The following is a 12,430-nucleotide window of genomic DNA, read 5'->3' as shown; positions in this document are numbered from 1 at the left end:
GGCACACAATAAATTATAAGAAAAGTACTTTATTAATATGGCGGGTTACTTGCGACTCCTACTGTAATACAAAATAGTCCCGGATTTTCTTCTGGGTCAACGACTTCGCTGCCTGTGACAGCACGCACGCCTCGACGTTGTTCAATGAGTCGAAGCAGCTGAGGCCGCAACCTTCCACATTTACGTAATAGTGCCGGACCAACGCAAGTGCACTAATCACTTTGGAGGATGTAGGCAATGGACCATCATCAATTTCCTTATTGCTGTCGCTTTGGCTCGTGGTCGGTACGACGTCTGCAGTGTAGTCCTCATCTTGCAGCTGACCCGTGATGGCAACATCATCGTCCGCACTGACGAACTCGTCGAATGTCGATCCATTGATGCACCCGGGAACTCTGCCAGCTCGTTCCAAACTTCGGCTGAAACACCTGCAGTGACTTCAGTGCTGTCGTCGGAATTTGGGGTGTCACCACCAATCATACGGATGCCAGCATGCCTAAAGCAGTTCTGGATGGTCTCTTTCGTGACATTGCCCAAGATCTACTCAACATAGAAATAGCTCCGAGCAAATCGATCTTAAGCTCCCTGCCGACACGAAGGTTCTGCAGCAGCCTCTCCACCAGGCGCTTCCGATAGCCGGCTTTCATTGCACGTATAACACCTTGATTCAGTGGTTGCAGTACAGACGTAGTGTTCGGGGCAAAAAATACAGCTCGATGTTGCTGAAGGTCGTACTGCAGTGTTGCGATGAACAATTGTCCATGAGCAGGCGCACCTTGCAATTTTCGCCTACCAAATAGTCATTCCATGACAATAGCCACCTGCCGAAAAGCTCCCCAGTCGCTCACGCTTTTGAGTTTGCTCGGTAGGTAACTGGAAGCGACAGCGCATTTCGAAAACACCGCAGTGCCGTGCTTTTCCCGATAACCAGAGGTCGAAGCTTTTTCGATCCATCTAAATTAGCTGCCAACAGCACGGACACACGAGCTTTGTTTGCCTTGCCGCCGCAAGTCTTGTCACTATGACACGCAAGTGTCTTGTTTGGCAACATTTGCCAAAATAGAGTGGTTTCATCCACACTGAAGATATCTTGGGCTTGATATCTTGCTGCGATATCTCGCCAGTTTTTCTCGAGCCATTTTTCTACACTGTAGAGGCCCGCCGCTCTGCTTTTCCTTGTAACAGCTTTGCCAATGTCGTACCGTTCTTTGAACCGTTGAGCCAGCCTGAACCGCCTACGAAATCGTTCCTGCCAAGCAGGAAAGCAAGGTCCTTGGCTTTCTGCTCAATCCTAGGGCTGGACACCGCAATGTTTCGTGACCGAACGTCCACAAACCACTCGTAAACGGCCGCTTCAACATCTTCGTACACAGCAGTGCGCACACGTCGGGCGCTACGGGCACCTGTACTTTTGTCCGACTTGGCCCTGATGTCTGCCTTGTTCTTCAGGATAGTACTGAAGGTGCTTCTAGGAATTTCGTACGCGGCGGCGACGTCGGACTGCTTTTCACCGCACTCGACCCGATTTATGATTTCGAGTTTCGCGGCAAACAGCAAATTCTGCCTCTTATCGCAAGCCATGACGACAGCGCACAAATACAGTTCAGAGCGCAACAGGCAACACCACCAGCACAGACCACATTGGATGAGGACTTGAGGAAAACAGGCAGCTGCAGGCACACAAGCATAAAGAAAGAAAAAATGGCGCTCAATTTCACTGCCTCTGCGCCTCGATGAAAGCACGATGGCCTCTGATTGGCTGTAAGCGCTGCGAGTAGGCCAGAATTATTTCTTGCAGGGGGGTGTTCGCCCGTGTACAACTGGGTCTAACCAACCTTTTCTAGGGTGGCGCTGGCAGTTTTTCCCGCCACTGAGAAGAAAAAGCAACTTGCTGGGGCACTTTTGAGGCACATGGAGTTTGATGTATCAAACGTCATTGCTATTTTCGTTCAATAAAACAGTAACTTTTGTTTTAGATTCTCAATGTAAGTTTACCTTGTATAGGAATTGTTCGATATAGGGGATAATTCAATATAAGCAGGTTCGATATAGTCGGGCTCGACTGTACCTGCTCGAGTGTCTTTAATGAGAAACACGGTCTCTTTCAATGTCACATAGAACGCCAGCAAAGCATTACATCACGCAAATGGGCTGCCAAGTAAAAGCACACTGTTGCAGACATATGCTACTGCAAGAAGACCCTTAACCTTTATTGCATTGTCCTGAAAGCTTGTGATTAGAAAGGTTTTGGTCTGTGAAATTCTTATACATATGACTCTCAGTAAACGAAACTTCTGCTTAAACGGAACCATTGTCTCTGCAATGCTTGGTTTCAGGCTTGTATTGTGCACCTATATTCACCTCTCAGTAAATGGAACTCCTTTTAAATGGAACATATTTTCGTCCTTTCAGGTTCTGTTTACTGAGAGACTATTGTAGTTGATGTTTGTACAGGTTATCAAGTCTGTTGACTGACAGAGCTGGTAGTAAGATACTGCGGCATTCTATCCAATTGTATTGATTTGCAAAAATATTCAGTTTAGTCAGCGTTCTCAACCAAACAATACAACGAAACTACTGTGAGTTAATTACTATCCAACTTAACTAGCCATGCTTTACACCAGCAGCCCTGCCGCGGTGGTCTAGTGGCTAAGGTACTCTGCTGCTGGCCCGCAGGTAGCGGGATCGAATTTCGGCTGCGGCGGCCGCATTTGCTGTAGGCCGGTGTGCTCCGATTTGGGTGCACGTTAAGGGAGGACACTACCATGGAAGAGTAACTTCTTTGTTTGTTGAGATACCCTAATGAAATTTTCAGGGTAGGCTAATAATAAAGCCATTTGGATAACCACACAATTTCATGTATTTAGGTGCACTGGTTCCCAAGTTACAGCCATTTATCAAAATGGTCCACATAGGTTTTTTAGTCAGGCTCTGGTGAACTGAGTAAATGTGCCAGGACTGTGAAATTCACTGTGAGGATTCCTGGGTGGGTGCTTTACACTAGGACAGAGCCCCTTTTTTTAATTTCCTTGTTGATAATTTTAGCATAGTACTAAATTTAGTGCTTGCCATTGAGGTGTTATCAATGAAACTAATTATTTATCACAAATTACAGACAACAAACTCAAAAAGCAGCTCTGTTAGTGGGTGGGCTATTTATTAAGGTACATATTAAAGCAAATCTCATAGAAATCAGATGAACGATTGCAGAGACATCATTAGACTAAACAGCCTCACTGGCCAAAAAAGCCATTCTTAGAAAATAGACTTCAAAAGTTTTGAACATATATTTAGGCCTAAAACTACCCTGTACAATAGCTAGATGTGTCCTTTGAGACTCTCTTCATTTGCCGGTTTTCGTGCTTGTGTTGCATCGGTTTTTTAGCCTTTTTCAGACGGAGGGAGTCTTTCTCCGAGCCTGTTCGTTGGTTAGGTGGCCAGGTGTGAGCCCTACCGATGACGCTAACTCTTGGGTGGCCCTGTAGCAGCCGGCGCTGTACCTCAAAACTGCCTTATGCAGTGCTGTCTCCACTGCTATCAATGATGAATGCTGTTCCTTGGGCATCAAGGGCCATAAAACTGAGTGGAACGATTCTGACGTGTCTTTGCTCTCAGGCAGCATTGCAGAAAGGAAGCTTGTGAAAGGCGCTGATAGACAAGCAGCAACGCTTTTGCAACATAGCCTGGAAAATTGTCAGTATGCTTTGGAGGGGGCACATCATTCGCCTTGCTGGCATTATGACGGCACCACGAGTTCACACATTCCGGGCACAATTCATGGTGAGGGCCCGTGTCTGTAGAGGTGACGTGGTAAAATGATGCCATCACTGCACGCTGCATTGCAGTCACATCACTGGAATTGTTCCACAGTGACCAGCCATAATAATCCGTCAGCTTATCAATAAGTGCTTTCGTCAATGTGCCCTTCCCTCCTAGAGCCTGTTCACTTTTCTGCACGAGATTACGCAGAGCTGTGCCCATCCTCTTCCGAACATGGTTGAGGCATTCTTTTTTGACGATAGGGACTAACCCATAAACATTCTCTTGTTGAAGGGCAGAATATGTGGCCCTATCTCTATCAGATACAATGGTTGTGTAACGGAGGTTGCGTTTTGACACAGAATGCGAGTTACCGCCACTCCATTTTCCCATCAGTGTTTTTTTTTTTTTTTTTTTTTTTGGCACATGTGCTGCTCCAACCAACTTGCGTAGCCAGTGTCCTCGGGCTTCGGCCCTAACTGGCAGCCGAGGCACTGATTAGACAACACTACTGCATCGAAGATAAGGCCTGTGTGGTACTCTATGGCTGCACCAACTCCAATGTGGAATGTATGTCCACGCTTGTACCAAGTCCCATCATAGTTCACTGTGATGTCCCTGCAGAAAGGTGGGTCCATCTCCTTGTACGCCTTTCTCATGGCAGAGGCCGATTCTGCGTAGAATTTTTCCAGGGTCTGTTCCCGTGGTTCTCTGAATTGCTTCAGGTGCCTCTGGAAAGTTCTAAGGTGCAGGCTACGGTGGGACACATTCATAGCAGCCCAAAAGTCGTTGAAAGCAGTCTGCCCTTTCCCTATTTGCTTCACAGCCATAATAGCCCTTGTATTCCCGTCGAAGGCTTTTGACTCGTTCTAGCGAGAAGAACTCCATGAGCTAGCTCAAAACTATTCCACAGTTTTCACATAATAGCTGAAGCTTCGTGGCAAGTCCAAGCTGGGTGCCTCTTTGAAACTTCACCCCAGTCGCGAGGCAGCATGTCGACAGCACGTGGACAGCAGGTCGCTAAGGGCATTCCCTTGCACAAGGAAATATTTCTCGCCTTCAGTCGTAGCGGTGGCATCCTCAGGTTCAGGCATCATCTGAAACTTCCTCTCGGTCTCCGGCATAGCGCCGAGCTTTTGTTGCACAGCAGCACGTTTGCTGTCCTTCGCGGCTAACTCCTCGCATGTCCGAAAACGTGTCTGCAAATGCACAGTCGATGACGTGGTTGCACTGTTGGGGGTTGTAATCACTGCGGTTAGCAAGTGTGACGCATCAGGCACACTTGTGCACGAAACACCAACACCAACCTCAGTTGTGACAACGGGGTCTGGCGTCGATGGTGTAGCCATCTCGACGTCGTGATAAGCGACAATGTAGTAATTGTCTTCAGAGATGAAGCAGAAGCTGTTCCACCGGAAACATCGATGCAAATGTCTTAGCGCATTGCCGCGCGAACGAGCCGTGCCATGCGCATAAGCTTCATCTGATGCTTTCTTGAATTGAACGCGTGCAGAGTCCCTAAATTTGTTTTGCCCATCGTGACCAATGGGCAAAACGCAGCAACGGGTCTCCCATAAATACGGCGAAAAATCGTCTCGTAAAGACGGTAGAATATCATCTCGTAACGATGGTGAAATATTGTCTTATAAAGACGGTGCAAGATTGAAGAGCACGCGTGAGAACCAAGCGGTATGATGGTAAACGGGACACACAAGGCACGCCGGCCTTGCAAGCGCCGGAGCAGACGGTGAGCAGACGGCCCGCAGCAGCCAATAGGAGCCGTGGGATCAGCCACTCCTTCGAGAGGCGCACGCTTCCTCCAATCACGGATTCGCATCCGAGACGCGGGAGACTTAAAAACTTCGAGAGCTCCACAATCTATGGAATTCCCGCCTCGGTCACGCCGCCGCTGCTGCCACGAGCGGCGAAAAAAAAAAAAACTGCAAGAATTCATGAGCAAAACAAGACCAAGATGGCGGCGCTAGGCCGCGTGGTTGGTAAATTGCAAACAAGCGAAGTTGGGGAATTTTCAGTGTTCGTTGACCATCCGCCGGCTGCCACGGCATGTTCTATCATTTATTTGACGTACTTTCGCGATGAATTAGACATTGATATCTATAGAATACATAGCTTATAAGACATACTACTTGACTATGTGGTTTTCAAAAAATCGACCTTTTCAAAATTTTTCGGTTTTCAAAGGGCGCGTCCCCCCTTAAAGAACCCCAGGTGGTGGTAATTTCCAGAGCCCAGCACTACGGCGTCTCTCGTAAACATATGGTGGTTTTGGGACGTTAAACCCCACACATCAATCAATCAACCATTTACACCAGCAGTTAAGTGAACCACGTAAGCAACTGCAACACTAATCTTGCGTCTCTGGTTAGCTTCATTGACAGCAGGCATCACTACCACTATTGCCCACAACTTATACTCTTTTAACAATATGTCAAAATGCAAATTTTAAGAAGTGTATCAACTAAAATTTTCAATTTCCATAACATTTGACATATCCAGCATCGACAAGCGGTGAAGTCACAGAAGTCTGTGACGTCACCCTTCAACCAAAATGAGCACACATGCAGATACGACTGGCCCTCATACTTCTCAAGGGCGACGTCCAGCCCCGACTGTGTGGCCCGGGTTGTGAACGCGAAGAAGGAGTCCGCCATAGAGAGACCCTTGTCCCGCAGCCGCTGCTCCTCGTGCAGCGCCACCCCGATCAGGTGCAACGTCTTCTCCAGCTGGGTCTCCGAGAACGCGCCCGTGCTTGGGCTGGTTGAACGCTCTAGCACCAGGTTCATCACCTGTGGTAGAAAGGTGGGGCATCTAGGAATACGCTTTAGTAAAAAGCGGTCATTCAAGCCATGTCATGACTGAGCAAGCAAGGGTCTGAACGGTGGCATAGTGATGCATGCAACTCGTTAGTCAACATTTCTAATTGCCGCCTCAGGAGGACCGCCAACACAAATATATTTCTGGAGACAAGCCTTTCAGACATCCATCATTTATACCATCATTACCATCGAGGCACAGTGCCCTTTAAGGGGGCAGACTCGTCTTAGACATCTTTTGTTTACTTCTTCAGTGATCTTGATAAAACTGCACAGGGTTATGCAGTTTTTTCTGCTGATTTCAAATATTTAATTAGTTTTTCTGTAATTCACTTTGTTCCTGAGATAACATAAGTTCACCCCCTATAGTTTAAGGCCAACATAGAAAAAAAGTGCTTAACTAAAAGTGATATTCAGGATATGCCAACATAGACTAATGACTATAGAGTGAAAGTATGGAAGAGGTTTTCGTTTTTAGGCCTTTATTAGTTATTTTGCAGCAAAATGAACTATACATTTTCAAAAGCAGTTGAAATTGTGTTACAATTTTGATTAGTAATTAATTAAAAAGGCATGTGCTCTAAATTCTGCTCCCATACTTGCATTCTACACACATACAGGTTTCCACTGCAAAAAGAATTAGTTGTACCTGCCCTAGCTGGAGAGATATTGAGGCCTCAAAATTGAATAGTCATAAATTTACTTTTTTGAGAAAAATGGAAAAAACTGAAAACACACAGTTTCTTCAAAAAGCAACAATCATGGTTCGCATGTTTTGCAATCCTCACGAAGGCCCTCATAAATTGGTAGTACAGCTTTAGACAAAGGTGCTGGCAAATTATAAAGAAGCCTCAAAGTCTGTTCCCCATTTTTTTTGCAGGTTTTGCATGTTAACAGCACCAAGGATCTGGACAGTTAAAATTACATTACAAAAAAATTACTACTTCCTGGTGCGTGAAAATTTGCAGAGAGATAGAAAAATACTTGCAGAAACCAAATATGTCAACTTTAAAAAATGAATTTTTTGTCACTTTTTGGTCCCAAAGAGCAGTCTGTCCCCGGGGAGACGTGGCAATGGGAATTCTAAATTTCGCGTTCAATTGCACGTAAACGAATTTGTTTTGCTGGTTGCAGTAACTGATTCTAAGTTACCTAAGTGTGTATTTTTCTGGTGTATTGTTCCCAGTGCTCTTGTGTTTGTGTACAACTAGTGTTGTGTTGTCTACTAGATAAGAACTGTCTTGTATGCCGTCTTTAAGTATGTACTGATTGTTCAGTGTTTATATGCAGTTATTGAATTTGTAAAGACCTTGAGGCCCCTTCAGGCATTTCTGCCTCCAGCCACTCTTAGACATTCTGACAAATATGCTGCTGTACAAATGTGAAACTGAAAACTCTATTGTGTATCCAAGAACTGATGCCCTTCTGCTTTGGTCTTGTATGAGACTGGCAGTATCGAAAATAAATAAATAAATAAATTTGGTCAATATCTTCAGTTTTTCGAATAATGTTTTTCTGCAATCCTGAGACCACGTTTTACATCACAGTGTGATTTTAGACTAAAATGAGTAGTAGAAGTTCAGAAACAAGCATTTTGCTGGTGAGCTGGTGTCAAAAGCTATGTGAAGATTGGGCATAGCAAAATCCAAATTTGAAGCTTTCGTTTGGCACAGTGCCAATATATAGGCATCATTACAGAGAGGACAGATTAGACACAGCAACCGCAATAGAAAGCTCTCTGCCTTAATAGCTTCTGCCATGTTTAAGTTCTGCGGCATCACACGCACATTGCATCAAGTTAAAACGAAGCTGCACATAGTGGCACAAGGGCCAAGTGTGACCAAAGAGCACCAAGCAAATGAGCGACTGCAAAGTTTCTATTCAACGCAACCTACCCGAAGCATGACGTCGCACTGGAGCAGGTTGACGACCATGGCAAAGGGGCGGGCAAACTCCGGGGGAATGGGCGGCGGACAGCAGGGCTCCAGTCCAGCCTGCTTCCGGCGTCTCAGCTGGGCCTCCTCTGCCTTGGACTGCTCCTCCCGCGTGTAGTGGTAGAAGAAGGGGTTGAACTCGCTGTAGAACTCGGGCCGCAGCTCGTACCGGCTGCACATTCATTGTAGGCATGAATGGGAGGGAGCAGGGGAGGTCAAATTGAAGAAAAAAAAAAAGTGCAAGACTTAGAAATGTGATCATTGCAATGTTGAGAATTTCAAACACTAAATTACGAGGTCTTATGGGGCAAAACTGTGATGCAATCACAAGGCATATTGTAGTGAGGGTTTTCGAGACACACAAAAAAAAACTTAATACGTGCATGTGCAAACATGCACAAAAGCAGGAGAACAACAACAAAAGTGCCATTATCAAGATTCATTGCACGTACATCAAATATGCGCCAACCTGTACATGTACGCCTGTACACTTGCACGTGCATGTGTTTTAGGACTATAATTTTAGAATTAAAACTTTAGGACTATAACAAGTGGTTTGCACAACGGCTCAAGATAAAATAAAATCTCATTAACTTGACCTCCCTTAATTCAGAATTTTGGTTAATTCGGCCACGGCATCTTGTCATGTCCATAATGTACATTGTTCCATGACTGAAAACTCTCATTAATTCAAACAAATTTGGCCGTGCTTCGGTTAATTTGAACGCCCAACCGCGGTCGAGTCATGACGGGGAAGCAGCAGCGGATTCTGCCGGCCGAATCTACGGCGCACTTAAACAACTTTGGGATCGGATTGCGGCCTCCGAGATTCAAAACTTCTATCCACAGGCAGTAAATCTTAAAGGCACCCCCCCCCCCCCCCAGAAAAAAACCACATGGTGGTTTCAACAACCAAAATGGAAGGCAATGCATCACTACTGTCATGAGCAACGAGCAACCTACACATTTGCCTTTCCTTCCATCTTGTACGTCGAACACGTTTTCATTTTTATCACCGTGCATTTTTTTTTGTGTGTGTGTGTGTGTATGTGTTGTCTACACCGTGCGCGTGCTCGTGACCAACGCACGAGCAACGCTGGGTGGCTTCCCCTCCATTTCCTGCGGCCTCAACTGTCCCAACTCCCGCAGCGAAGAGGGCGAAGTACGAAGCAATGGATTCGGCTGCGAAGGTGAAAAAAATTGAAAGCGATACAAGCGGGAGCATCTTGAAAAGAAGTGACGGAAAAGTTCAATGTGAAGAAAAGCACGCTGAGCACTTACGTGAAGAATGAAGAGCAGATTATGCAAGCGTATGACGAGGACATGTTTGGCGACCAAAGGAAGAGTCTTCGAACGGCAGCACATCCCAAGCTAGAAGAAGCGCTGTTGCCCTGAATTGCCGTATCCAGCGCTGTGCGTTTGCCCTTGAGCGGCCTCCTTATCTGCGCACAAGCAGAGAGGTTCGCGGTGACCACGAACATTGACTTCTTCAATGCGTCGGACGGCTGATTCGACCGCTTCAAGAAGCGACACGGGCTGGTGTTCCACAACATGTGTGGTGAAGGAGGTGCGGTCGATGAAAGTGTTGTGCAGGACTGGCGGTCTGGACTATCCGCGCGCCTTTCTACGTACGAGTCGTGCAACATTTGCAATGATGATGAGACAGCGCTGTACTATAAGGCTCTGCCTGACAAGACAATCGCGTAAGGGGGACCCATGCGTCGTTGGAAAACGTTGGAAAAGCTGCTAACATGACCGGCACAGAGCGACTGCCGCTGCTGGTGATCAGGAAGGCTGCGAAGCCAAGATATTTCAAGAATATTAGGCAGCTGCCTGTCGACTACCGGTTCAACAGAAAGGCTTAGATGACTGCCGCACTCTTTCAAGCCTGGCTGTGTCAGCTCAACCGCCGCTTTGCAGCCAAGGCTCGGGAGGTGTTGTTCGTGCTAGACAACTGTAGTGTGCACACGAAGGTGTCCGGGCTCGAGAACATTGAACTGCTATTCTTGCCTCCGAACACAACGGCTTCCCTGCAGCCGATGGACCAGGGAATCATACAGTTCGTGAAAAGCCATCGACAGCAGGTACTCGAGTGGATGTTGCTCTGCATGGAGTCAGGCAAGCAATACGAAGTAAGCCTGCTAAGCGAAATCCACATGTTGACATACGTGAGGAACAACACGCCGCCTGCAGTAGTCACGAACTGCTTTAGGCATAGCGGCTTCATGCACAACACTGCTGATCCCGAGGTGGTGGCTGATGAGGAAACCGGCGAAGAGCAAGATGACCGCCATGTGAGCAGCATGCCAGCTGATGTGCACCTGGGCGATTACTTCACAATTGACAGCAATGTTGCCGTGGCCAGCACAGTGACCGACAGCGATATCGTCACCAAAGTTTTAGACGGCGAAGGCTAATCGGCTGACGAGGACGTAAGTGATGCTGACGAGCGTCCACGCCACACTATGACGGAGGCTGCGTATGCGTTGGGAGTTTTGGAGGATATATGCATGGTTTCCTCGGACAGTGTGTGCAAACTAAGTCACCTGAAGTAACTTAGCAAAATTGCGACCTTGTCGCACATTGCATCGCATTGCAGACATCAAATCGCAAAATTCTCGAGAAAAAAACAAATTTCGGATAAGGGCAGATTTGGATTCTATCATCACTTTTATCAACGACTTCTATCATATCTAAAAATATTTCCACCAGAAACGATCTCAAAACAAGCTTATAAAATGTTTTTCTGACTGCGGATCGCAAAAAGCTGGCTAAAATCTGCACAAAAATGGTCCAGCTTTGAGCCCAATAACCATGCGCCTTCGCCGCCGCTCACAGAAAGTTTGGTGTCACTGGAAAGTTTGTTTCACCGCCATACTTCTACCGGTGAAACCACGTGTCTGCAAGCGAAGATTAACGCACAAACAGAAAAATGTGAAGACATCCATGACGCCTTAGACGTGCACCGATTGGTCGCTCCTGTCACGTGGTACTGAGTGCGCTCTGTGAGTGGCTGCTGGGACATGCTAGCTTGCACTGGTCGTCTGTTTCGCGCACGCCTGCTGTGCACAAGCTGGTGCACGATAGTTTCCGAATCTGCTGCACTGCTGTACGGCCGCCGATACTTTTCCGTAGCGCGAGGCACAGAGCGCGCAATGAATCGTCGCGCGAACCGGAAGCGCAGAAGTACCGGACAAAGTACGCGTACAGGAAGCGTAAGCGCAAGCCTCCTGTTCGGAAAACGAAGCGGTCAACGGCGAATGATTTAGAAGAACCGAGGACCGTGTCGCTACCAAGCCATGTGTCATCAGAAATCGACACCTGTTCGATGTTGCTGCCCGGCAGTGAGACCTATTACGCAGAGCCGTCAACTACAGTCGCCGACCGTTTATTCGGACTCGACGGGAACCGCCAAAACGTCCGAATAATCGGAAGTCCGAAAAAACGGACTCACTAAAAAAAAAAAAGCACATTTATAGGCCCCATCGCCCGAAAAAACTGTCATGTCTGCACACACGCACGCTTCCGAGACGGTTTGCTTGGAAATAGAAAATTCAGACTTCAGACCGAGGTAGGCCGCCTTCTACCAGGCGAATTATATCCGCTTTCTTTGTCATCGTGAGCGTCTTGTAGCTCCCACATTGGATGCATTTCTTCACCCCCGACAGCGCAACAATGGGTGGCATTGTAGCCATTTCAGTACGCCACGGAACACGCAAGAGAGCAAGAACACTGACAACAAGACGAATCAGGTCTAGCCGCAAAAGCAGCTGACTGACACTGCTGACAAACGCTGCAACGAACAGACTCTGTAGGTGGCTTGGCTTGGCCGCTCGACTGGCTAAAAAAAAAGCGTCACCAAACATAGCCTTCGAGATGGGCAATGGCGGTTTCTGCGTGCAT

General features: G+C 47.0%; 1 protein-coding gene across 3 annotated transcripts in view; it reads right to left on the bottom strand.

The window, feature by feature from the left end:
* Positions 1–12,430, bottom strand: part of Ubr1 (Ubr1 ubiquitin ligase) — a 113,264-nt gene that overhangs the window by 46,026 nt on the left and 54,808 nt on the right. For all 3 annotated transcript variants that reach the window (XM_075871804.1, XM_075871802.1, XM_075871803.1), the window contains 2 exons: positions 8,489–8,699; positions 6,364–6,566 (listed from right to left, as the gene is read on the bottom strand). In XM_075871804.1, the coding sequence (XP_075727919.1) occupies positions 6,364–6,566; positions 8,489–8,699 (414 nt within the window). The remainder of the gene's footprint in view (positions 1–6,363; positions 6,567–8,488; positions 8,700–12,430) is intronic.

Source organism: Rhipicephalus microplus, chromosome 8 (assembly GCF_043290135.1).
Source record: "Rhipicephalus microplus isolate Deutch F79 chromosome 8, USDA_Rmic, whole genome shotgun sequence".
Lineage (NCBI taxonomy): Eukaryota > Metazoa > Arthropoda > Arachnida > Ixodida > Ixodidae > Rhipicephalus > Rhipicephalus microplus.
Note: the sequence above shows the minus strand (reverse complement) of the source record. Positions and strands in the feature narration are given on the sequence as shown.